Source organism: Natrix helvetica (genome assembly GCF_964273705.1).
Source record: "Natrix helvetica genome assembly, chromosome: 1".
Classification (NCBI taxonomy): domain Eukaryota; kingdom Metazoa; phylum Chordata; class Lepidosauria; order Squamata; family Natricidae; genus Natrix; species Natrix helvetica.
The window spans coordinates 301,418,533-301,443,407 of record NC_138548.1 but is presented as its reverse complement, the minus strand read 5'-3'; the positions used below and the strand labels follow the sequence as shown (position 1 = coordinate 301,443,407).

The 24,875-nt window shown below is 38.3% G+C and overlaps 2 protein-coding genes across 3 annotated transcripts in view; both read right to left on the bottom strand.

Annotated features, from left to right (window-relative positions):
* LOC309383182 (inter-alpha-trypsin inhibitor heavy chain H3-like) overlaps positions 1-5,756 on the bottom strand; it is a 72,273-nt gene extending 66,517 nt beyond the window's left edge. The window contains exons 1-6 of one of the 2 annotated variants that reach the window (XM_081935410.1): positions 5,632-5,756; positions 4,571-4,591; positions 3,683-3,849; positions 3,058-3,162; positions 2,706-2,868; positions 2,393-2,503 (exon numbers count right to left, since the gene is read on the bottom strand). In XM_081935410.1, the coding sequence (XP_081791536.1) occupies positions 2,393-2,503; positions 2,706-2,868; positions 3,058-3,162; positions 3,683-3,849; positions 4,571-4,591; positions 5,632-5,724 (660 nt within the window). In that variant the 5' untranslated portion in view covers positions 5,725-5,756. The remainder of the gene's footprint in view (positions 1-2,392; positions 2,504-2,705; positions 2,869-3,057; positions 3,163-3,682; positions 3,850-4,570; positions 4,592-5,631) is intronic. The other variant, XM_081935409.1, reaches the window with a different exon arrangement.
* Positions 5,757-10,578: 4,822 nt separating this feature from the next.
* LOC309383190 (inter-alpha-trypsin inhibitor heavy chain H3-like) lies at positions 10,579-24,158 on the bottom strand. Its single transcript, XM_081935423.1, has 6 exons — positions 24,000-24,158; positions 22,922-23,035; positions 20,042-20,246; positions 12,258-12,430; positions 11,042-11,153; positions 10,579-10,953 (listed from the first exon to the last, which is right to left on the bottom strand). Exons 1-6 carry the CDS (start codon positions 24,124-24,126, stop codon positions 10,824-10,826), a joined length of 861 nt encoding a protein of 286 aa, XP_081791549.1. The 5' UTR covers positions 24,127-24,158; the 3' UTR covers positions 10,579-10,823.
* Between the last annotated feature and the right edge of the window lie 717 nt (positions 24,159-24,875).

Below are 24,875 nucleotides of genomic sequence, written 5' to 3'. Positions count from 1 at the left end.
CATTATTTGTTCATAGGAATTCTTTTCAGGAACTTGGAAAGTTAAAATATAAGGGAAAGTTCTCATTACCTAATATCCATCACTTTTCCAACGTATTGACTTACCGGTACCTTGTTAAAGTAAAAACAACATAGTTTGCAAGAGTGAGTAATGTATCTAGAAGAAAGCCTAAGACACTGCACACTTAACAGTGGGAGTAAAAACACAGGGAAGGAAGTTGAGAAGTAGTTGAGAGGACAGAGAATAAAACATGAAAAAATAGTTCCCAATATCCTATAACAAAACAATGTGGCAGAGAAGAAATCCAGAATCTAATGCAAATGAATAGAAGCATGATTCTCTATGCTATACTAACAAAGTAATATTGGGAAGAATTAATAATGTTTGCAACTTCCAGTACAATGACACCCATAAAAGACAAAAATGAATTTTGGCACAGGTAGTCCTCAACTTATGATCATAATTAAGCCCAACATTTATGTTGTTGTGTGAGACTTTTGTTAATCGAGTTTTGCCTCATTTTATGACCTTTCTTGCAATAGTTGTTAAGTGAATCACTGCAGTTGCTAAATTAGTAACCCAGGGGTTAAGTAAATCTGGCTGCTCCATGGACTTTTCTTGTTAGAAGGTCACAGGGACACAGTAACGGTCATAAATATGAACCCGTTGCAAAGCATCTGAATTTTGATCCAATGATCATGGGGATGCTGCAAAGGTCATAACTGTGAAAAACAGTCATAAGTCACTTTTTTCAGTGTTGTTGTAACTTTGAACGGTCACTAAATGAACTGTTGTAGATCGAGGAATGCTAGTATAAGACCAAACTAATGTGAAGCACTGTAATCCAAGATGTATGCATATATTTAATACCTCATAAAACTATCCTCTTCACTTCTGCAATGTAATACTGTATCCTTAAGATATGAAGATATTAAATGGACAGAAGTGATACACAATTTCCTGCATTCTATTAAAATAAACAGGAAGGCATATTTTGAGGATGACAAGGAGTTATTCAAAATAATTGAATATTGAGATTTACCTAGAAATGACAAGAGGAGAAGCAACAGTGCAGCTTTCAAAGCAAGAAGAAATTATTGAACCTTTGTAATAAAGAAGAAATGGAAGTGATGCTATAAGGAGAAACAAAGGCCACTAGAGACCCCCCAACCATAGATAAGATACTCAACTCAACAAAGCAATGCCTTCTAAATGATTTCTCTTCTAGCCAGAGAGGAAGATATACTAGATTCTTCCAAAAGCAGCCACACTGGAGGGAGGACAAATAGCTACATGCTGGTAGAAAAGATATTGAATTTTTTCTTTACAAGAAAACACAAGCTTTCACAGAAGTACCAAAAGAGAAGAAGTTCTTTGGATACAAATTGGTCTTCACAATTAGTGTGATGAAGAAGACAATACAGTGTCTATTTCTACAAGACGAGATGGGTTGCCAAAAGATACTTCCCAAAACATGGCAAAGATTATAATGGAGTCTTTGTACCAGCAGTGAAACACACTTTCGTAATAATATTCTTCACTAGTTTAATTTAGCTTATTAACTGTCTCAAAGAACTCAGAGCAGCTTCAAGAGGAATGTTGCTCACTACCTATATGTAAAGACCACTTTCATATATGAAGAAAGGCATATATATATATGTAAAGGCCACTATGATATCAAATAACTTGAAAACGAAAGATTTGTCCACGTTACAGAAGAGTGTCCATGGATTCAAACAGGCAACTTGATCCTTGTCTATACACCATATGCAAGAACAAGGAAGTGCCTTGGTTTTGTTGTTTCTCTATACAAACATTTTTTTAATGGGGCTTATTTATGCATTAAAATATTGCCGCATAAATATTGTCTATCATGTTTGGGAACTACTTTTACTTTTGTGAAGTATTCTCAAATAATTCTGTGTCTGCATCTTTGATTGGGGTTGCCCTGTGCCATGTCTCATTTAGAGCTCTGACTGGGACAAAATAACCTGTCAGCTGTGTTCCATGAAGCAAATAAATTATTTTAAGAAATATATTCAAGGGGTCATTCTTTCTTTTCTTTACTTCTGCATAGTGTGATAAGGCATGCCACCATTGTAATTTTTGCTTCTTGTTTGTGAATCTTCTATACTTAACTTACAACCAGGAGCTTCTTCTGTACTTACTGTAGGGGAAATCTCCAGGCAACATCTTGATCAAGATCATGGCATGCTTTCAACTCTTTATAGTTAATCCTCAATTAACAATGGTAATTCTGACTGGGCTTCCCATTCCTACACAAGGTGCTTAGCAATAAAACTCCTGGCAATCCCCATTGCCATCTCACCAGTCATTAGGCAAGAATTACCTATATATGAATCACCCTTCAAGATTCTATTACCAGACATACCTTTTTTCCTGAAAAAGACTTTTTCACAACTGGTAGCAGTTCGTTGCTGAGGAATGTCCCTTCAACTTCAAGTTCACTGATGCCTTGAGGCTCAAAGATGTTTGCTTCAATCTGTAACATTGATTTAAAATTATGTTGACATTAGCAAGTTAGAAAAAATCAGATAGACCAGTAATATAAACTGTAAACAAAGCATTAAAAAAGAATTAGATTCATAGTTGTTTATACATTTGTTTCTAAATTGTTCTGAGCATCATTCACAAACTTTTCCAAAAACTACTTCAAGATAAAGTGACAATACATATGATCGTACCTCAAATTTATTAACAAGCTGTTTTGGGTTTACTTTGATAAACACCTCGTATTTTCCAAACTTTCGCTTCAAGAGTTCTTCATAAGTCAATTGAAAAGTAACTTTGCTGGATGATGCAATGTTGACCGAAACACTGAATTTCTCTGTTTTTCTTCCAGCAGCCCTTCACATGTTAAACATAGGAAGATTCATGAAATTCAAGCAGTGATCACATTTCTTCACGCTCATATAGCCCACCATTTAATACTTTTGTTTGCACTTTGTTCATTTATTTAGCATCTGTTTATTGAATAAATACCTAGGACCGGAAATGAAATAAGGAAACAGATTCTGTTTGGCCTCACATACTTACTTCACAAGTCCTGCTGTCTGGCCCCTTGAAACTGCTTGTTGATACTGCTTTTGGGCAGTTTCTTTTTCCTTTATGATTCCAGGATAAGTGACACCATCAACCGTCCTATTGAAGGATACATCAGATAGCTGAATATGTGTGCAGACAAGTTATTGGGGTTTTTTTCCCCTTCTATTCATCAAGTAAAGGAGATATTTGAGTGGTATAACAAAGAGACTGGAAAGAATGCTGCCTCTATAGGACTGAAAACATAATGAAGAAAGATGAAGGAAGACCTTCTCTGGATATTTCAGAGCAGATTGGTAAAAACTCTACTCAGAGGGCAAGTCTATTTCAGAGATGCTTATGTAAAAGGAGGCCACATTTTGGATGATCATTAAAAAGAATTAAGTTAAAAATGATGCTGTGATGGAATCAGTTATCTAGATTGGTAAGAACGGAGAGGTTATGAGGGAGGCCCTAGTTTTAGATTTCCTATTTTGAGCACATAATTGGATCAGGTGGCTTCAATGTCCTCTGTAACCCTGTGATTCATGGTAGTTAGTCTGTTGACAGTATCTGAGTGGCTTAATTATTGCTAGACTGATGTCCAAAGCAGATAAAAATAAGAAAATGATGTACATACAATGTAAAGTTTGTAATAAAGGCTGTTTTGGGAAGCTCCACATCAAACTGAGCTTCCTTGGACACATTGGCGCGATTCACAGCTCGACTAGTGATGACATTACGGGAAAACCTTGAAGTAACACTGCAGTCAATTTTCACCCAGTAGATTTCTATGGCATGGGTGTGCTAGAGAATAAAAAAGTCACATGGTTACACAGAAATGTGCTGCTAATATATTATCTTCATTTTAAACACTTTTGTTTGATATAGCTCACAGATCTTCCAGAAATACTACGCTTCATACATATTATTTATTTTAATTCTAATTACATTTGCTTAATGTTTGATTTATTTACAAAGTGTTAATTAATTTAAAACAGCTCAATCATTTTCTTCTTCCATTTCTGTAATTTTTTAAAAAATGAAATCTAAAGGCCACGTCTAGAAAATTATATGTTGGGGAAAACTCTGGGTTAGATTTTTATCTCTGAACCTCACAAATTCTTGTATTGTGTTTTTAAGAAATGATTTCTCATAGGGGAGGAAAACAGGAACAAACTTCTAAAACATTTTACTTTATTTCTGTGAGGGAACACAAACAGATATTTGTCACCGCCTGAATCCATGCATGAGGTAGTCTCCTTCTTAAAAGTGTGTGATGAGGCCTTTCCACACTTGCACATGATGGGTACTTTGCAAGAGTGATTGAAATATGCCGTTTGCTCAGAATTCAACATTCCTGAACACAAGAGGACTGATTTCTGAAGAAATAAACAGAACTTTGGAGCTGAGTAAATGATTTCTTTAAGCCCAGCAATGCAGATACATATGACTAAGAGAAAACATTTGTATTTCGTATGTGCCATCTAAACTTAATGATCAGCATTCTAAATGAAAGGTTACTTACCACATCAGTGGCACTTCTCTTCTACAAATAAAGAGTGAAAAAAGGTTTAATAATTGCCAAACAACAGGTGCTGTATCCTACCAAATACGCTGCATAGTAGTTGTATGTTATTCCACATTTCTCTTCATTTTAAGTGAGAGCATCACAATAAATGAGACCTTCCATAGAATGAAGTCTGAATAATCAGCATGCATAACCTTGGCTGGGTTCTTATCAAACAAATCCCTACCAGTTTACCAGCCTATCTAATTTAGAAACATTAATTACATGAACAGAAAATAAGAAACATCTGGAAAATAGGCCATAAATTACCATACTAACTAAGATAAATACCTTTACCTAATAGAGTTTTTCTACTGTTCCTCAGAAACATATCTGTGGAGCTGCCTCAGTTAAATTTTAGGTACGGTAAGTTAGGTATAAACACAGGTGAGGTGGATAGCTCTCTCATGTATGTAATGTAATGTAATGTAATGTATGTATGAATGTATATATGTATATACCACCATGAACTCCTCATAATCACACATACATAGATGCAAGTACTCCTTGCTTTATCTGATTTATTCTTTCTTAATTCAGTGTCTTCCCTCAAAAAATTACTGAAGTGCACAGCATGATGTACGGCATATAGATCCAAAGAAGGCCAATTAAGTCTGGGTCTAACATAACCCCCCTCAGTGTATGTCCTCAAAGCAGCTCCTCAAAGAAGTCACAGGACTTGCTAACAGGGACAGTAAGGGACCATAGCCCCTTACTGGCTTCAAATCAACTCTTTTTTATAGTCATAGACTAGCATAACTTTCCCTGCTTCATTTCCAAATGCAGCACCTCTGAGCCAGGTAACTCAAGGCATGAGATTTCATAGGCAACCAATTAACATGAACTGTAGAATTTCAGTCAAAATAAGCATACTGGTAAGTAAAGGTATCCTGAATCAGGCAGGCAGAAGGCTGAAGAAGTCTTGAAAGATTGAGATAGTGCATTTGTGGTTGCTGTTCAAAGCTTTAAAAAAAATCTGAGGAAAAAAAAGGAGCAACTTTATATATTTAGCTACATACCTCAATGTTTCTGAGCGGGTTGATCAAAATATCTGAAGTTACAAGAGCAGGAATAAGAGCCAGTAAAATGTAATCTGGGATACCTTTCCCCATGTTGGAAGAAAAAGAAAAATGTCAATTTGGAAGGACCTTTATTAGTAGTGAACTTTGTAAATAGTCAAAGAGTAACACTGAAGTAACTATGGCAAATATTTATCTTTGGAAAATGGTTGATGAAATTTATACATGAAAGTTAAAGAGTCCAAGGCCAGAAAATCACATTTTAGCCTCTAATCTATCAAGTCCAGGTTTACCTGCTTTTCCCTATGTGGAACATCTTTAAAATTAAATCTCAAATTAGACTTCACATCTGTTTCACCAATCAGGTCAAAAAACTTGAGATTTCTTGAACTAGCACTTTGATCACCTGGATACATTTCCCACTGGAGACTTCTATTTTGATTAAAGTCATTATGTTTTTATGCATGTAAATTAGGACAGGTGTCTCTTCAAACTTTCTGCCTAGTGATTATTTGGAATTGTGAGTGCAGTATGTGTGAGCACTGTGGCTGCCTAGTGAACTTACAGGGATTGCTGGTCACCAAAGATTAATTGTCAGATGATATCCAGAGACATGTCTACTGCTGCATTGAAGACTCTGGAAACAGGATGTGGTGGTGCCACCACAAGAGCCGTGGTGGCATAGTGATTGGAATGCAGTACTGCAGACTACTTCTGCCGACTGCAATTCGGCAGTTCAATTCTAACTGCCTCAAGGTTGACTCAGTCTTCAGGCCTTCTCCGGTCAGTTAAATGAGGACCCAGATTGTTGAGGGCAATATGCTGACTGTACAACGTTTAAAGATGGCTGAAGCGATATATAAGTCTAAGTGCTATTGCTAAGTGCACACTTTGTGTAAATCTATTATTCCTTTATTGGATTTCACTTTGCCTTTTCTTTAAAATAAAGTTTTTATTCTTTTGTCCTCTTTGTTTTGTAATGCAGTAGCTGATATATAACATACAATATTCTTTATTGGCCAAGTGTGATTGGACACACAAGGAATTTGTCTCCAGTGGATAAGCTCTCAGTAAACATACAAACAACAAAGTAATATAATTATAAGATACCTATAGTAAATGGTAATAGGAAAGATGGGAAAGATAATAGTAATACACTGATTTCTGAAGTGAAGTTTAGATTGTATTTCATTTGGCAATTCTCTTTCTTCACTTGATATAATTGAAAGTAGTAGAATACCATTTTCCAATGATTAAAACTGTTGGGGGGGGGGAGGCAGGAAATACTGGCCAGGTAAATTCCACTAATCAGTTTTTAGCTCCCCCCCCCTCTCTAATTTGAAAGTTAAGCTTCTTTACAATCTTGAACAATCAACACAGTTGCTGATCTTCAACTCCGGAGGATTGTAAACAAGGAGAAAGTGATGCATTAGAATGGATTGTGAAAGCTATTCCAGATGTTCTTTCAGGTGAAAATATGTGATTTCTAAAGCTTGCTGGATTACACAAATGCATGCTGGATAAACTATAATCAAAACTACAGTATATATGTTTATGAAAGTTTAAATTGGTAAGCTGTATGAAAAACTGCACACATTCATAAAATTTAGTATATGAGATTAATACAGTTTGGGGTTTTTTTCCTTTACTGTAAAATGAATTTTTACCAAATAGAGTAATAATTGAATGCTCCAACATTGGAAGAGATTGGACAACCATTTGTCTGAAGTGGTGTAGAGTTTCCTGCCTTAGCAGGGTGTTGGACTTGAAGTCCTCTAAGTTCCCTCCCAATTCTGTTATTCTATATTTTAAATTCCGTCTCAAAAATACCACAACCAATTTTGGTCATACTACAAAAAAGATGTTGAGACTTTGGAAAAAGTTCAGAGAAGAGCAACTATTATGATCAAAGGCCTGGAGACTAAAACATATGAAGAACGGCTGCAGGATTTGGGTTTGGCTAGTCTAAAGAAAAGAAGAATTAGGGGTTTTGGTTTGGTGGTTTGTTTTATTTGGATTTATACGCCGCCCTTCTCCAAAAGTACTCAGGGCGGCATACAACATTAAAAAACACACATCCCAAAAGTTAAAAAAGATTAAATCCATTTCCAAAAAAAAACCCCGAATTTAAAAAAACCAATACATTTAAAATAAATTAAAATTAAAATTAACAGGCCAGGCCGGCTTGCTGGAAAAGCCAATTTTTTAGGGCACGTCGGAAGGACCAGAGGTCAGGGATTGTGCAGAGCTCCGGGGGCAGCTCATTCTAGAGGGAAGGCACTCCCACAGAGAAGGCTCTCCCCCTGGGGGTCACCAGCCAACACTGCCTGGCCGACGGCACCCTGAGGAGGCCAACTCTGTGGGATCGTACTGGACGGTGGGAGGCTACTGGTGGCAGTAGGTGGTCTCGCAGGTACCCTGGGCCTAAGCCATGGAGTGCTTTAAAGGTCATAATTAATACCTTGAATCGCACCCGGAAAACAACCGGCAACCAGTGCAGGCCACCTAAAAGGGATGTAACATGGGAGCACCCAGGTACCCCCATGATAACCCATGCAGCCGCATTCTGGACCAGCTGAAGCCTCCGGGTGCTCTTCAAGGGCAGCCCCATGTAGAGAGAGAGAGTGAGGGTGACATGATAGTATTCCAGTATAGATAGTATTCCTTTTTGTTTCGGCAGTATGTTATCAAAGGGCTGAACCTTAAACATGCCTCAAGCCGTGAGAGAAAATCAGCAGAGCAGGAAGCCCAGCTATTGTCACAATTGAAGCATCCAAACATAGTCACCTATAGAGAGTCCTGGGAAGGAGATAATGGCTTGCTGTACATTGTCATGGGCTTCTGTGAAGGAGGGGACTTACATCATAACCTGAAAGAGCAGAAAGGACAACTTCTTCCTGAGTCTCAAGTGGTGGAGTGGCTTGTTCAGATTGCTATGGCACTGCAGGTATCTCACTTCCCTTTACTAGACAGTTCTGGTATCATTGAATTTTAGCATCAATTTATTTTAGTCGTTTTATCATTTTCGAATGTGTTCTAGGAAGCCTCTTGCTAGTTTCCATGCATATTTGTAATGAGCATAGAAAATAATATAGTCTTCTTGATCATTTTATTCGTACCTATGGAACCCTGTGATTCGTAATAATGGCTATGCAGTTTGGCAGATATATTAGATCTCCCTCTGCGAGGAGCTCATGGTCTATTATATAATTGTTTCTTTTTCATGCTGTAGTTCAGTAAAGTATACTTAATATGTAATTTGTGAATTCCGTTGTTTTTTATTTTTCAGTATTTGTACGAGAAGCATATTCTGCACAGAGATCTTAAAACTCAAAATGTTTCCTGACGCATTCTAATATTATCTAATATTATCAAAGTACAAAGCAAAGTCCTTGATAATAAAGATAGTAGAAAATTTATATAGTAATTACAATGGTGTAAAATAATCAGAAATAGTTAATGGACCTATGAGGAAAGTGAAGGGCGGAAATGGACGACCTTTGTTTTTCAATACAAGAGAATATTTGTCTGTCTGTCTGTCTGTCTGTCTGTCTGTCTATCTGCCTATCTCAGGGTTGAACTGTGGAGACCTTGATGCTGTCTGAGCTTGTTTGCTTGCAGATGTTTCATTCTCTGACTATGTCATTAGTGGCAGTGAGTTACAGGTTTGCCCTCTGTTTGCTGCTCTACAATGCGGAATAAAAGATCTTTTCTACTGTTTTCCAAGTCTTTTTCTTATAAGCTGAAAGCTAAGAATCATTTTAATAAAGTATCATCTCATCCTCAAGAGAGTGGCATTGCATTTTTAATATCCATGATGTGCGTATGTGTTATGATGTGTCGCCGCACAAACTCCTTGTCCATTTGTTTGTACTGTTTGGCTCCCCCCACCCCCATATCATTTGTTGGCCCAACAGCCAACCCTTGGCTCTATTTTAGAGGTCCAGAGGCAAGTTATTTCAGATGGTAAACATGTGCATTGAAAATCAATACATATAAAATTAGCAGTAGCCACCTGTAGAAAAGGAAAAAATACTATATACTTATTATTTATTTATTTATTTTATTATTAGCGTTTATACATACATACATATACATATACATATACATATACATATACACATACACATACACACACACACACATATACACATACACAGACAGAGAGAGAGAACACATACACATTGCAATGCCCCCCCCTATCTTCCCTCCCAGCCATCCTGCGCTTTTCCCGCATGTTGCCATTCTTCTTCATACTTATGGCCTCCTCATTCTCCATAATAAAACTATTATATTTGAGAGCAGAGAAGAATTTAGGTTTGTATCTCTATGATGCCAAGCTTCCCTAATAACTATTTAACAAAGCTCTTTTTTGGCAGATGCCAATAATATTAAAATAAGCCATGGGATTCTCCTCTCAACTACATCCATAAAGAACAAGGTATTGTAGTTGTTCAGGGTATGGATAAGTAAAACATCCACTGATTGCACCAACATAAACTGTAGTCTGAACAGTGAAACTTTTTGCCTCTTGGATTCTTTCCACAATGATAATTAATGGTGGTTCTGCTATTATTTCTCTGAGCACTGTCGAAAGATAATATTGCAACTCTCTGCTTGACTGCTTGGGAATCGGTCTTGAAAATTTGGTAAGATTACATCTTGTTCACCGTGCTATTTAATATCTATATAAAGCAGCTGGATTTGGAGCAGTTGTCATCAATGGGTTGGTGATAGTTGCCAATATTTTTCCTTTCCTGCAAACTGGAGGTTTGATATTTCAAGCATCTCTGCATATTAATATTATTCCAGAAATGAGAAATGTTCTTTAGAATAAACTGCTATTGGAGCGCTCTCTATCTCTCTCCCCCTCTCCCTCTCCTCCCCTCTCTCTCTCACACACACACACACATGCTTAGAGACACTATATAGTGAGTAGAAAATAAATGGGCAAATAAAAAAGTTTTCCAATTTATTGAAATTAAATCTCAGCAGAAGTTATACAAATTGTATTATGAATATATCAGTTTCAGTTATTTGGATTCACAATTAAATCTCCAGTATTAAAATATTTCTTCATATTTTATCACAAGCATTTACAATAGCATGAATATTTTTATCATAATCATCATCATCATCACCACCACCACCACCATTATCATCCCCACTCTTTTTAATTATTATTTTTTATTTCAAAATATGCTGGGAACAATGTAGTCTGTGTGATTGCCATCAATAAGGCCATCTCCATTGTTGTGAATAAACCAGCAAGGGATATTGGTGCCATGCTGGACATCAGCTATGTAATCCTTCTGCCATCCCCTGCAATATAACACAGAAAGCAATGAGCTTAGGGAACCCACTTCATGCAACTGTGTCAATGTCAGCTAAAATGTCAGTCTCTCTTTACCTGGTTACTGTCAGCTGCTTATTTTTCACAATCATGGTGGCATCTGGTTTTTCTGGATCCGATCCAGGGTGGACCTCAAGTATATCAAAGTCGATTGGGTGGAAAAATTGCCCTTAAAATAAACATGACAGCAGCAACAGTAATTATTAAACAGTTGCCAGTCATTTGGGAGCAAAACAGAAACTTGATTAAACAGTTGTCAGTCATTCAAGAGCAAATCATAAGAAGAGCTACATCTTGCATTCGGCAGTGATAAGTGTGGCTATAAGTTGGATGTAACTATTTTTAGAGCTACCCTATTGAGTTCCTAATTCTATTTGTTCCTTATATAGAAAGATCGTTCTGGTTTTCTGCATCTATGTTAAGGAAGAAACCTAATCAGGGAGAAAAGCAAATGAGTTAGCTACATTATCCCTGTACATCAATGTATAAACTGGTGATTCCATCTTTCATCTCTATTCTGTAGATTAAAGGATTAAATCTCAGTTAACCAAAACATTAACTTTGAAACCGTCTATGCCAATTGCCTAGAAAATTGTTTCCAGTTAATTTGGGAAGTTCTGTACATTTTTATTTAGAAATAGGTTTTTTTTTGTTAATAATACAGTATCTTTCTCATTATTTTATTTTATTTATTAAATTTTTATGCTCCCCATCTCCTGTACAAGGTGACTCTTTTGTATCTCCCCCCTCTCTCTTCCAGCTCTTAGTCCAGTTTAGCTTGCTTCCCTTTTTCAAGAGACAGTCTCTTCCCCCAACTCTCTCCCCCCATTTCTATCTGTCTTTTACCAATTCTGCCAGTTTGTTCTTTTTGATGTTTTCTTATCTTCAATAAATAAACAACAGGATGCATTTATTGCTACCTATGTCAGGCAGTGTGCTGTAATCTGGATATAGAAGTTGAATTGAATGGAATGTGTTGGTATAAACTAAATTGGAGATTATTCATAATAATAATAAAAAACCCACCCAAACCCAACAACATTTATACGCAATCAATTTTGGCATGTGATACAATCCAGAAATAAATATTGCATACTTAGAAACAAACAAAAGTGAAAAGCAAATATTGCTGCCTTTTTAACCCCATGCTAAGTCAGTCAGGAATTTAACCTCATGCCATGTCAGAAGACTACATGCCTTATGAAAGAAAAGTGATGGAATAAACAAAACAAAATAAAACCAAAAAATCCTTAGAATAATATCTTTGTGTTACCTAGTAAGCCATGGGTTTGTTGAGATAATCTGTGACTATCCTCCATGTAAAATCCCAGGAAATCTCGGTGTAGGGGATGTTTCTTCCACACTTGGTGTAGAACAACAACAAACTTTGCTCCATTATCCATCGAAACCTCTACGCTCCGTTTTCGTTTGATTATTAGTGTCAAACTAAGTGGGAAAAGAGAAATCAAGCAGTTAAAAGTGATTATTGGTATGCAGAGATTCAAATTATGGTAATTTCTGGAGAAGGCATCTGTAAGCACATGGCTATTGTTTAAATGAAGCCTAGCATTAAATTCTTCCTACCAATTCTGGCCCTCAAGCTTATTAAATGATGAAGTTATTCATCCATTCACCAATGAAGCAGGCTGATGTAGAGCAAAGCAAATAAACCATTCGCCTGAAACAATTGCTCTGATTACATTATGCTTATTATTAGCTCCAGGAATTGGCCTCAATTTCAGCCAGGATCACTATGTATGTAATATACTAAACCAGAGATGGGCAATTAATTTTCCCAATGGGTCACATGAGAAACAGGGACTGTTGTGGAGGGTCAAACCAATAGAATTGTGAAGGTGTGTAGGCACGCATGCATGCAGATATGTAAACTGAAAAAACCAAACAAAAAGTTGGCTTCAAAATACAAGCAATGTACACAGGGCAGACACAGACAGAAGGACCAGAAGCGGCCAAGGAGCCATAAAGTGCCCAGGTCTGCACTAGACTGAACGTAGGACAATTTTACCCTATCCTTCTAACTCGTGTGTCTGCAACCTGTGACTCCGGAGCTCTTTGGACCCTCTACTGTGGCTCCCTGTTGGTAATCCCACCACTGGCTGGCCCCTCACCCCCTCCTTCCCTCCTAGTCATATACACAGTATACACATGCAATGAAACTCACATAACACCCAGAGACCAGGCCCAACACACATAACAACCCTAAACACATCCCCACCCACCCAAAAAATTCCCCGCTGCTAAACCACCCAAGCATTAACACAACAGACCAAGTAGTGCTGTCTAATAGCTCACTGATGGTGGCCCTTTAATTCATTGTTGAGTACAATTATAGCTCTGGGATGAAAGCTATTCAGAAGACGTTTGGTCCTAGTTTTAATTGTTCTGTATCTTCTGCAAGAAGGCAACAGTCTAAAAAGATTGTAAACAGAATGGGAAGAGTCTCTGAGAATGTTATGCAACTTCCTCAAACAGTGAGATGCGAAGATGTCATTCAGGGCTGATAGCTGAAGCCCGGTTATATTCTGGGCAGTTTTAATGATTCTCTGACAGCCTTTTTGCCCGCTGCAGAGCTGCTCCCATACCATGCAAGAATGCCGTATATCAGGACACACTCAATAGTGCTGCGATAGTAGGACGGTAGTAGATGCTGAGATAGATTTATCTTCCTTAGCATTCTCAGAAAGTACAGCCTCTTTTGTGCCTTCTTCGCAAGCATGTTTGCATTCATGGTCCATGAGAGGTCCTCCAAGATATAAATGCCCAGAAATTTGAAACTACCAACCCTCTCCACCTCCTTGCCATTTATGTACAATGGTAAATGAACATCTCTCTTCCTCCTGAAGTCAATTATAAGTTCTTTAGTTTTTTTGGTGTTAAGTGTAAGATTATTTTCTTTACACCACAGTGTCAGTCTTTGTACTTCCTTCCTATAAGCAGACTCACTGTTCTTATTAATGAGCGTCACCACTGTCATGTCATTCGTAAATTTAATAATTGTGTTGGTGTTATACAGTAGGGTACAGTCATGTGTATACAAAGAATAAAGGAAGGGGCTTAGCACACAACCATGGGGGGCTCCTGTACTTCATATCAGAGTAGAAGAATGGTGAGATCCCATCCTTACTGACTGTGGCCTATGCCAGAAAATCCTTTATCCACAAACAAATCCTCTGATTTATACCCAAATTGAACATTTTAAGAAACAACCTATTGGGTACAATGGTGTTAAAGACAGAGCTATAATCCACAAATAGCAACCTTACATATGTTTCCTGTTCCAAATGATTTAATACAGTATGGACAACAATAGACATAGCATCATTACTCCTATATGCAAATTGGTATGGGTCCAAAATAGATGGAAGACTAGCCTTAATATAGTTCAACACCAGTCTCACCCAACACAGTCGTGACCAACACTAGCTTCACTACATGAGGGATTGCGGGGTGGGAATGGGATCCAAGAGGGATATTAGAAAGGGAGACGTGCCCACAGTGCCCAGCCATGCCTTTAAAACTTGCCCAGGGGACTTTTGCCATCCAGAGAAGGATTCTCCTCCTGCCCCTCCTTCTCCTTTCACAACCACGATGGCCAGAGAGAGACAGAGAGAGAATCAGAGAGAGGGGGAAGATAGAAGGGGGGGAGAGACATAGAGATACAGAGAGAAAGCGGGGAGAGAGAGGGAGAGAGGGGGGGGGAGAGAGAGACATAGATACACAGAAAGAGATACAAAGAGGGGGAAGATAGAAGGGGAGAGAGAGAGACAGATAGAGACACACAGAGCAAGGGGGAGAGAGAGAGACATAGACAGACAGAGAGAGAGATACAGAGAGGGGAGAGAGAGACAGAGATCCAGAGAAAGGGGGAGAGGGAGAGGGGAAGAAAGAGAGGGAGAGGGGGGAGAGAGAGATACATAGAGGGGGGAAGGTAGAGAGGGGGAGGGGGAGAGAAGTACACACAGAGAGAGATACAGATAGAGGGGGAGAGAGTCAGAGATACAAAGAGAAGGAGAAATAGGGGTGAGAGAGAGGAGCTAGAGATATATAGGGGGAGGTGAGAGAGAGATGTCAAAAGGGTTTTGTTTTTTTAAAAAAATATTTTTAATTTTCAAAACAAACACAACACAAAGTATGTTCCTTCTTTACATACTGTAGAAAGTGTATCGGTTGGTTACAAAAGACGTTCGTGCATCTCTTCCACAGTCATCAACCATAATTCATATTAACTCAAGTATTTTAACTCAGATATATTTATACATATTACCATCATCATACCTCCATTTTCAGACTTAAACTCAACCCCTCCAAGACCGAGTGGCTGTGGCTACCGGCACCTCAGTTCAGCCAGCTGATTCCATCGCTGGCCATAGGGGGCGAACAATTGCCCCCTGTGGAACGGGCGCGCAATTTGGGCGTCCTCCTTGATGCCCAGCTGTCAATGGATGACCATGTGGCAGCCGTGGCGAGGGGGGCGTTCCACCAGGTTCGCCTGGTGCGCCAATTGCGCCCCCTACTGGACCGGGATGCCCTACGCACGGTTACTCATGCGCTGGTGACGTCCCGCCTGGATTACTGCAACGCTCTCTACATGGGGCTGCCCTTGGGACGCGCCCGGAGACTGCAGTTGGTTCAGAACGCAGCCGCGCGGGCTGTGATGGGGAGTACGAGGTACTCCCACGTAACACCTCTCCTGCGCGAGCTGCACTGGCTACCTGTGGTTTTTCGGGTGCGTTTCAAGGTGCTGATTACCATCTTTAAAGCGCTCCATGGCACGGGACCTAGTTACTTGCGGGATCGCATCCTCCCACATACATCCCTGCGGCCAATTCGCTCACACAGGGAGAGACTTCTCCTGGTGCCGTCCACTAGGCAATGCCAACAGGCGACACCAAGGAGTAGGGCCTTCTCTGTGATGGGCCCAACCCTCTGGAATGACCTCCCCCCCGACATTAGAACCACTTCTGACCTCCGCTCCTTCCGGCAAAAATTGAAGACTCACCTGTTCCGATTAGCAGGCCTGGCATAATTACAACTGTCCCTCCTGGCAAATGTATTATTATCTGGTTATCTTAGGGTTTTTTAATCTGTTGCGTCTGTTTTAGGGATTTTAAAAAAAATTATATTTATTTAGCTTTGTACAGTTCTTTTAATTGCATTTTAACCTCCTCCAAACTGTACATATTTAATTTTTTATTGTATTTTGTGATATCCTCTATGGACTGTACACCGCCCCGAGTCCCTTCTGGGAGAGGGGGCGGTCTAGAAGCACATAAAAATAAAAAATAAAATAAAATAAATAATAATTTTCATTTGACTATAATTGTTTAAACATCCTTCATCATAAAATATACCAAGATTTAAAACATAACCACATACTGGCATTTCATTTGCTATTTCTAATATCCTCCAATAACACTAAATCCTTATGGCCTATTCTGGCTAAACATCCATAATATTTAGTAATGAAAATTTCTAATCCTCCTTTCCAAATCACTGTTTACAAGTTACATCCAATTTCCTTATGTTGTACACATACATACATACATACATACATACATACATACATACATACGTTGTTATCATTATCCTTCCTTTGACTATATCCTTTATCGTAACATTTTCCCCCTAATAATCAAAACTTAACTAAATTTAACTTAGTTCTTTTTATTAACCTTTATATATAACAAAAAAATTCTAATCTTCTTTTCATAGGTACCATTCAATATTCATATCCAATTATTACTTATCATAGCATTATATATATATATATACGTTATTATCATTATCAATTATTTATTTAACTATATCTATTGTCACTAAATTTCACTAAGTTTAACTAGTGTCAAGCCTGTAGTTATGTTCCTTTTAGGATCTTTAGCCTGCCACACTTTCTATTATTTCATTATGCTGTTTCATTAGTGTAGTAATTGGGAGGGGGAATAGAAAGGAGTAGAATTGTAGAATGTGTTGTTGTCATTCCTTTCTAGAAGCCCAAGATCATCTTTTGTCTCCGCACCTCTGCACCTGATCGGAACCAGCTGGGTGGAGATGCCTGCGTGGCCGAAGAAGATTGAACCATGTGATGGATTTATGGCTGTGGGGATAAGATCATGAACTTTCAACTGGGTCGAATCCCAGGAAGGGATTTAGTTTTGGGATTCCACAGTTCGTTGCCAACATGTCTAAACTTTAAGGATAGTTTTGCCTTGGACTCTGATTTAATTCTGCATGATATTTGGAACACTGACAACTAGTTTTAGATTATACACTTTCATCTATCAACCTATATCTTTCCAGTAGCAAAACAATATCATGTCTTCTGCCATTTGTGGTATCAGTCCTCTAATCTTCTTAATCAAATTTGCATGAACTCCTCTTTGCAGCTCATTGCTTATTAAATCTCCCATATAATTTTGATACCCTTCTTCTGTTTCCTTGATCAGCTTATCTTTAATTATCCCTGGTGTTATCAATGATGTAACTGATAACATTTCTCTCTTTAAATACATAAATTCTTTTGTTTTTTCTTCTTCTGTGTCTTGCCATCTGGGGTAGAGTTCCCATGCATCTAACTCCCCTTTCCGTATCCACTCTTTCCATTTCCAGACACAAGCCATTCACCATTGATGTCAACAGATTAGATTTCTTCGTGATCATTTTTCTCTTCGTTGTTTAGGACTCTAACCTCCACTTTTTCCACTTGATAAACATCTCCAACTTCTTCATCATATTTTGCTGTTAAATGCTCTAGGTTTTCCAACTTCTTTTCTGTTCTCTCAGATGTATTTAATAATTTCTGAATTTCAAACATTATCTTTTGCAAACTTAAAGTTTCTTTCTGCTGTTGAAATTGTGCCATTATCTCCAGCTGACAAACACTGCTGCTCTGGCTTGGAAGGTTTTTACAAGAGTAAGCATAAATTCACAGTAAGGTCTTATTTTCACTTTTCTCTGGTTAAAGATATACTTCAAAAGAACATCTGTATAAACAATTCGTGCTTTTCTTCTTATCACTCTCTATAAACAAACAATGAGACTTTGAAGTGCCAAGCCAGAATGATCGGTGAGGAAAGTAAAAGTGTTTTGTTTCCAATACGCAAACCTCCAGCCTCTGAGTAGCAGTGTTGTCTTTCCCTCTGTTGTTACAATTTTCTTTGTTTCCTTTTGTATCTTTTTTATATTCCAAGTTAAAAAAAAGTCAAATTCTTGAATGAAATAGAGAAGAAAAAGGGAAAAACACACGCAGTAATGAAGAAGGAGAATTTTAGTCCATAGGTTGCAAAAATAATAATAAAAAAAGATAGAAGAAGAAAACTTAATCCATTCGTTTTAAAAGGCTTGCATAAATTCCATCCATGAAAATAGCATTTAAAAAGTAACATAACACACTGTCCGAAACCATTCAAAGCTTAATTCCACCGCATATTTCTTCTATTCTCAAATTTAAATTAACTTTAAGGTTTTTGTAGGCAGTCTCTTTTAAAATGGTAAAAATTCCTCACCAGCTGAAAACACTTTCTCTTTCCGTTTCCTTCCATTTTGGAGCCGTCCCAACTTCATCAGCCTAAGGGCTGTGCTTTTGTCGCGAGCTAGAAGAACTTCTCCTGGATCGATCAGGGACTTTGCGGTGTCCCTGAAATCAGCAGGATATATTCTTCCCGTTCACCGTCTCTGTGGGACGGTTTAGGTCCGTTTGGACAACCCAGCGGCAAAAGTATCGGTGGTCATCTCAGAGCATTGAGATTGCACATCGTCTTGTCGTGAGGTTGGCTCCTCCTCTCCAAGGTTTTAACAACTGGTTCCCTGCCCTAATTACTGGCTGGGTAGGCATGGCTGGGGTGGGGGTCATGTAACTGGGTGTGAGTGAGTGACATCAAGTTGGCCAGGCCCACTCAGATTTTGTGAGTCCCGTGTTTTCTATTCTGTGGGAAACAGGTCCAAATGGCTCTAAGTGTTTAAGGTTGCAGATCCCTGTTTCTAACTTCTTTGACTTGCAAACATTGCCCTTTATGGACAATTGTTATAGATAGCAAGTCAGTCCAGATCCAGAAGTTTGCTTCCATACAATTATCTGGATACCCATATATGGTTTTATTTACTTATTTATTGAAACACATTTGTATATCCACCCATCTCATGTCATGACTCTGGGCAGTATACATACTATATATGTGTTATTATTTCCTGTATTTCCAATGTTATTAAAGCATAGGAAAAAAAGATTTTTTGCTCACATATACTAAAGCAATTAAGAAAAGTGCAGGAAGTATCAAGAGTTCCGCTATTTTTTTCTGAAATATTAATATTAAATTAATTATATAACATTTATCTTAAACAAAGAGCAACTTGAATGTAAGAGATGCACAAGAAAAGATAGGAAAACGTATTGATGTGCTAGTTAATAACTTCAATAAAAATTCACTTTCAAAAATATAAACGTCCATAAAAATCTGTACAATGCCAACTCACCCACCTTGTAGATTAGGTTTATCAACTGTAGCTGAAAACAGTCCCAAAAAATCTCCCAGCCTTTAAAAGTACATGTGGACATAGATTTATGTGCCACATTTTTGGAAGCTATAGTTTCATAGTTAAATTACAACCAATGATTTAGTAACTGAAATCACTGAAAAAGAAACTTATGACACGACAGTTGCAGAATCCCAATGGTCATGTGATCAAAATTCACACATTTGGCAACTGACTCATATTTATGAAGATTGCAGTTAGTTTTTGTAAAAATTTAAAAACCTTATAAAAACATTATTTTTTCTCAAGCATGCCTCATATTTGCAAAGTTATAGCATGCTGCCTTTCTCTGTAGCTGAATTTATTTAAATCTACCCCACTTTATTTATATAAGGACTGGGCAAACTTGTTTTCTTGTGAAGGTAGCCTTCTTTCAGGGTTAGTCTGTTGGGGGAATGCATTGTTAATAGAGTTGACCAAGAGAAGTGCAAAATTACGGAAGCTATAAATCACCCATCCCTGATTTAAAAACAACACCTTTATATATTAGGGGCATGAATAGCTCACCCGGGTTCTTGTGAGGTAACTTCATCCAGCCAACTGAATACTCTCCTTTTTACACCATTTTGAAGGATGATATTTTGAGTTGTTATTTCAAGCCTTACATTCCGATTCATAGTTACAATCCCAAGTTTTCCAAAATATGTGTTCTGTGGTCCTACATTGTTGATGCTTTTTTTATCTCCAATAAGCTGTCCATTGACGGTCATACCTAAAGCCCAGAAGTGATATTAAGGGGATGGCTTATGTGTAAGTAGCATATTTTAAAAATATGTCTTTTTCTGCAGTTGGAACACTTTCCATACTATATATTTTTGTTAAACTGGGATTGATTCCAATTAAAATTTATTTACCTGATTTCTATAGCCACCCAGCTCAGTCAATGACTCTGGGCAGCTCTTAATTCAAAAACATACATTGCAATTAAAATTTTAAACCTTTTAAAATAATAAAAACAATAAAAACAATAAACTACATTAAAACATCTGATTCGAAATACATGCAAAAGCGAGATATCTGGCCTGTTAACAAAATAGCTAGGATGCAGGGGCCTTAGTGCATGTAGTGCCCCAGACATGGGAAAATAGCCAGGTCTTTAAAGCTTTATGGAAGACTAACAGAGTTGAGGCCATTGTAATATCCAAAGGGAAGATGTTCAATAGAGCAGGCGCTATTGCAGAAAAAGCTCATCTTCTAGTCCAACGGCCCCAACCTTTGTGGCTTGGCGGCCCAGCTGGGGGATAGAGGGGATCTGGGCCATGTAGGCCAGTGCACATGTCTGCATGCAGCCCTTGTATGAGTGTGGGCCAGCACACACATGCACGAGTGCCCACCATCCTGCTTCTCGCAGGACTTGTGCTGCGTACGCATGCACATGCTCCAGCCAGCCATTCCAGTGGCCCAATTCCAAATTGCCTATCGCCTGGTAGCTGCCTGAGGCCTGGGAGTTGGGGTCAGTTCTAGTCCACGTGAGCCTACATTTTTTTGCTGACAGGCTCTACAGCATGCAGATCCTGTTTGGTCAACTTGGATGGCTACAAACTATGGAAGGCAACCCCTCAAGGTAAATGAAATGTTTAGTTCTTTCCCTCCTAACCTTAATTAATAATATCCCTTATTATAATATTGTATTTGTACTGAAAAGAAAGCCATTGATCCCATCTTCCACCCTAATTCCTCTTGAAATATTTAGTGGAATGAATTATGCTCCTTAGAATAATTTAATTTTCCCAATCTCCTTTAATTGGGGATAGTTACATATTCATTTCTTCAGAAAATAACAGATTGGGTTATATATAGGCAAGTAGCTTCTCCAAAGGGCCATGGCCATTTATTGGTAATTCCAGCATCTAGAAGTAATATAATCTAGTGCAGGTAGCTCTAAAATACATATATCACATTCTGAAACCTTTTCAATAAAAAAAATCAACATCTACTGCATTTGGATATGTTTCATGATTTAAAATAGCATCTTTTCTTATAATCTGCAATGATGATCATCTGTTTTAGATTGATGCCCCAAAATCACCACAAATTTCTTGAAATGAACCTACCTTTTGACATCAGTCACAATACTTTCAAAGTGTTGATATCCAGAGTAAAGAAGTTGGCCCGAATAAACAGCCATGCTGAACTAACAAAATGGTATATACACTCAGAACTAAAGGATATAATCTATATTGAGATATATTGATGGTGAGTGGATTTTAGGATATAGTGGAAGCTTTGATAAGCTTAGGCAAACCTTAATATATTGTTCATGTATTAACAACATTGATGAATTCTTTAGATATAATATCATGACATGGAATCAATGTATATGTGGCTATAACAGAATGAAACAGTATAATGGATGAACATTTGGAGTAGCATACCTACGCTATCTCTTATATGATCATATAGACTTGATGGCTCAAGTTCCCAACGCTAACTTAGCCAAATATAAAAATCACACCTCATGGATTGAAAAGAGGGGATATTTATATTGTATTGAGTACTGTAGTGATACTTCTAGGGACGTGGTGGCTCAGTGGCTAAGATGCTGAGCTTGTCGATGAGAAAGTTTGGCAGTTTGGTGGTTCAAATCCCTAGCGCCGCATAATGGAGTGAGCTCCAGTTACTTGTTCCAGCTTCTGCCAACCTAGCAGTTTGAAAGCACATAAAATGCAAGTAGAAAAATAGGAACCATCATTGGTGGGAAGGTAACAGTGTTCCATGTGCCTCTGGCATTTAGTCATGACGGCCACATGACCACGGAGACGTCTTTGGACAGCACTGGCTCTTCAACTTTGAAACGGAGATAAGCACTGCCCCCTAGAGTTGGGAATGACTAGCATACATGTGCGAGGGGAACCTTTACCGTTATCTTTAGTGATACTTCTATTATCTACCTCTGCTATAACAAACTTTAGAATATGGGATTGTCAGCCACTAATCTAACAATGTGGCAACCCCAGTATATACACCTCCTGTGTGGCAAGCATTCTGGATTCATAACACTTAAACAGGTCTTGTGAAGAGAGTAGTAGAAGCTTCCTTAGAATTAGTTGAATATACAAGACAGTGGCAGTTAAAGTTCCCTGTACAGTATGGAAATGGAACATTTGGGTATGCCAGAAGAAGCAAATAAATCAAGATCAGAAAAAGACCCTAATCCCACTTAAATAATAAGCAGTCCAAATCCGAAAAGCTTTGACAGTCAGCCTGGGCATTATAAAGAAGATACATGTTAGCTGTACCTTACATGTATACATGTAAGAATTTACATGTTATCTGCATATTCTTTATCCAAAGGAAACAGAAATCAAATTAGATAGACAATGAGCTGATGTAGGAGTGCAATATCTTCCTTACTTGCAATCACGGTTTCAGAAAAGAAAGGCTCACCTGTAACTGGATCTCTTATCAAATTTAACACTACCCCGGGCTCCTCATTAATATTGAAACAAAGGGCATCTTCTTTCTGGGGTACAGCTATGATGAAGTGTGGGTCTCCATCAACTGCAAAGAGGAAATTACGCCAAAATCATGCTTCCATCAGTGGGTCATTTGATTTCTGTGATCTCTTTGTGCACCATTTCAAATGCAACAGAATAACATAACAGAATAAAAATATGGAAAGATACAGAATTTCTATTTCGTATATTTCTGTAGTGCTCTTACAGTAGAAAGAACATTCAGAAAGAACATTATTGTAACATGGGCCTTAGCCTTAATCCAACACTGGAAATTGATAGGAGGAGGTCATTGATTTCATTTTCTTGTTATGGAATAATCTCTAGTTGATGACTGAGGGGGCTGAGAAAAAAATAAGACCCATAATCTTTCAAAAGCGGCAATAATTGCACTAGACATGATCTGTTCTTTGAAGCGCCTCCCATTTTACGGTACGGCATCAGACGTTCCAGTCCACACCCAACAATTGGCTGTTCTGCCTCAAACTGGAAGACCTGAAAGACTTTTGTTGCCTTTACTTCATGGATTCACTCTCCAGGACCTCAGAAAGATTTAGATTTTCCTTACTTTTTTTTTTCTTATTATTGATAATCTGTGTGTGTGTGTGTGTATGTGCACGCGCGCATGTGTGTGTCTGTGTGTCTGTGTACGTAGCAGTGGTGGGTTCTGGATCCCGTTTCAACAGGTATGGTTGGAACGGGCCCGGCAGCATCCACATGGACATGCACAGTGTGCATGCATCTTAGCACCTCCGCAAAGCTGCAGCTGTTCAGCAGAGCATTGCGCAGGTGCTCTACGCGCCATGCACGTGCACGGAAGTGCCAAAGACTTAAAAGACTGATAAGGAGCTCGGGCAGATGGATGGGCCCTCCAGAGCACTGTACCAGAATGGTATCCGGTTCTCCGAGCAGGCTCCGGTACGCCCATGCCGGGGTGTACCGCCTGCAACCCACTACTGGTACGTACGTATGTACGTTAGATATTTATGAACTCTAAAAAAGAAACTTACCACTAGAATAATAGTAAGGGGTAGATGGAGGTTGGTAGCTGGACACTGGTTGCCTTCCTGCATAAAAGAAAAGAAAAAGAAAAGAATTGTTTCCACATGTCGTGATTGTAAGTATAACAGTAAACATTCTGCTCCATTTCAATAATAGCTTTGAAGGGCAGGTTCACATTTGGGGCAGGGAAAGGCAATATTTGGGGGGAATGCAAGGATTACATAACATTGGAAGGAAGAACAGGAACAATCAGTAAACCAAGTAATGAAATAAAATTGTGCGCCTACCTTGCACGTTGATGGGCTGAGGTGTTTTTGTTTTTGTTTGTTTTTCTTGGTGTGAGTATAGTGCTTCAGGAATTGCACCTAATTAAGGTTTACCCTGCACAGATTTCATGTATTTTGTGCCTCAAAATAATGGAAGATCACTTCTTTTTACTGTTTGGCAATTACGGTAAGATGCTTTGTCCGAAAGAAAACAAAAAGTTTGAGGACCAACTGTGATCTTGGGAAATGGATTATTCATGTGTGATTTACTGATGGATTGGAATTGGAAAGAGAAGGGGGGGAGGGAGGGAGAGAGAGAGCTGACCAGTAGGATGGGAAGGTGTGAGATCTGAGGTAAACCTATTCAAAACAACATTTACTTCTTTTTGCTTTATTTGCTTCTTTTCAATTAGGTCTGGAACTCATCATTCAAACTAAATTTTTATAATAAGCTCATATTTATATAGAACAAAGGCAAAATTACAACTCAGTTTACCTTCAGCTGTTCCCAAAGATAATGAAAGATGGAGGGAGGGAGGGAGGGAGGGAGGGAGGGAGGGAGGGAGGGAGGGAGGGAGAGAGAAAAAAAGAAACATTAATTTTTTTTGCTAAACCAGT

Excerpts from the sequence above, each read along its gene's own strand:
- LOC309383190 (XM_081935423.1), bottom strand. The coding sequence starts at position 24,126 with ATGTTTACTGTTATACTTACAATCACGACATGTGGAAACAATTCTTTT. Across the intron at positions 20,247-22,921 it reads GATAAGAGATCCAGTTACAG|GTATGACCGTCAATGGACAG; the intron begins GTGAGCCTTTCT and ends TCTGGGCTTTAG. Across the intron at positions 12,431-20,041 it reads GTTACCTCACAAGAACCCGG|TTTGACACTAATAATCAAAC; the intron begins GTGAGCTATTCA and ends TTTCCCACTTAG.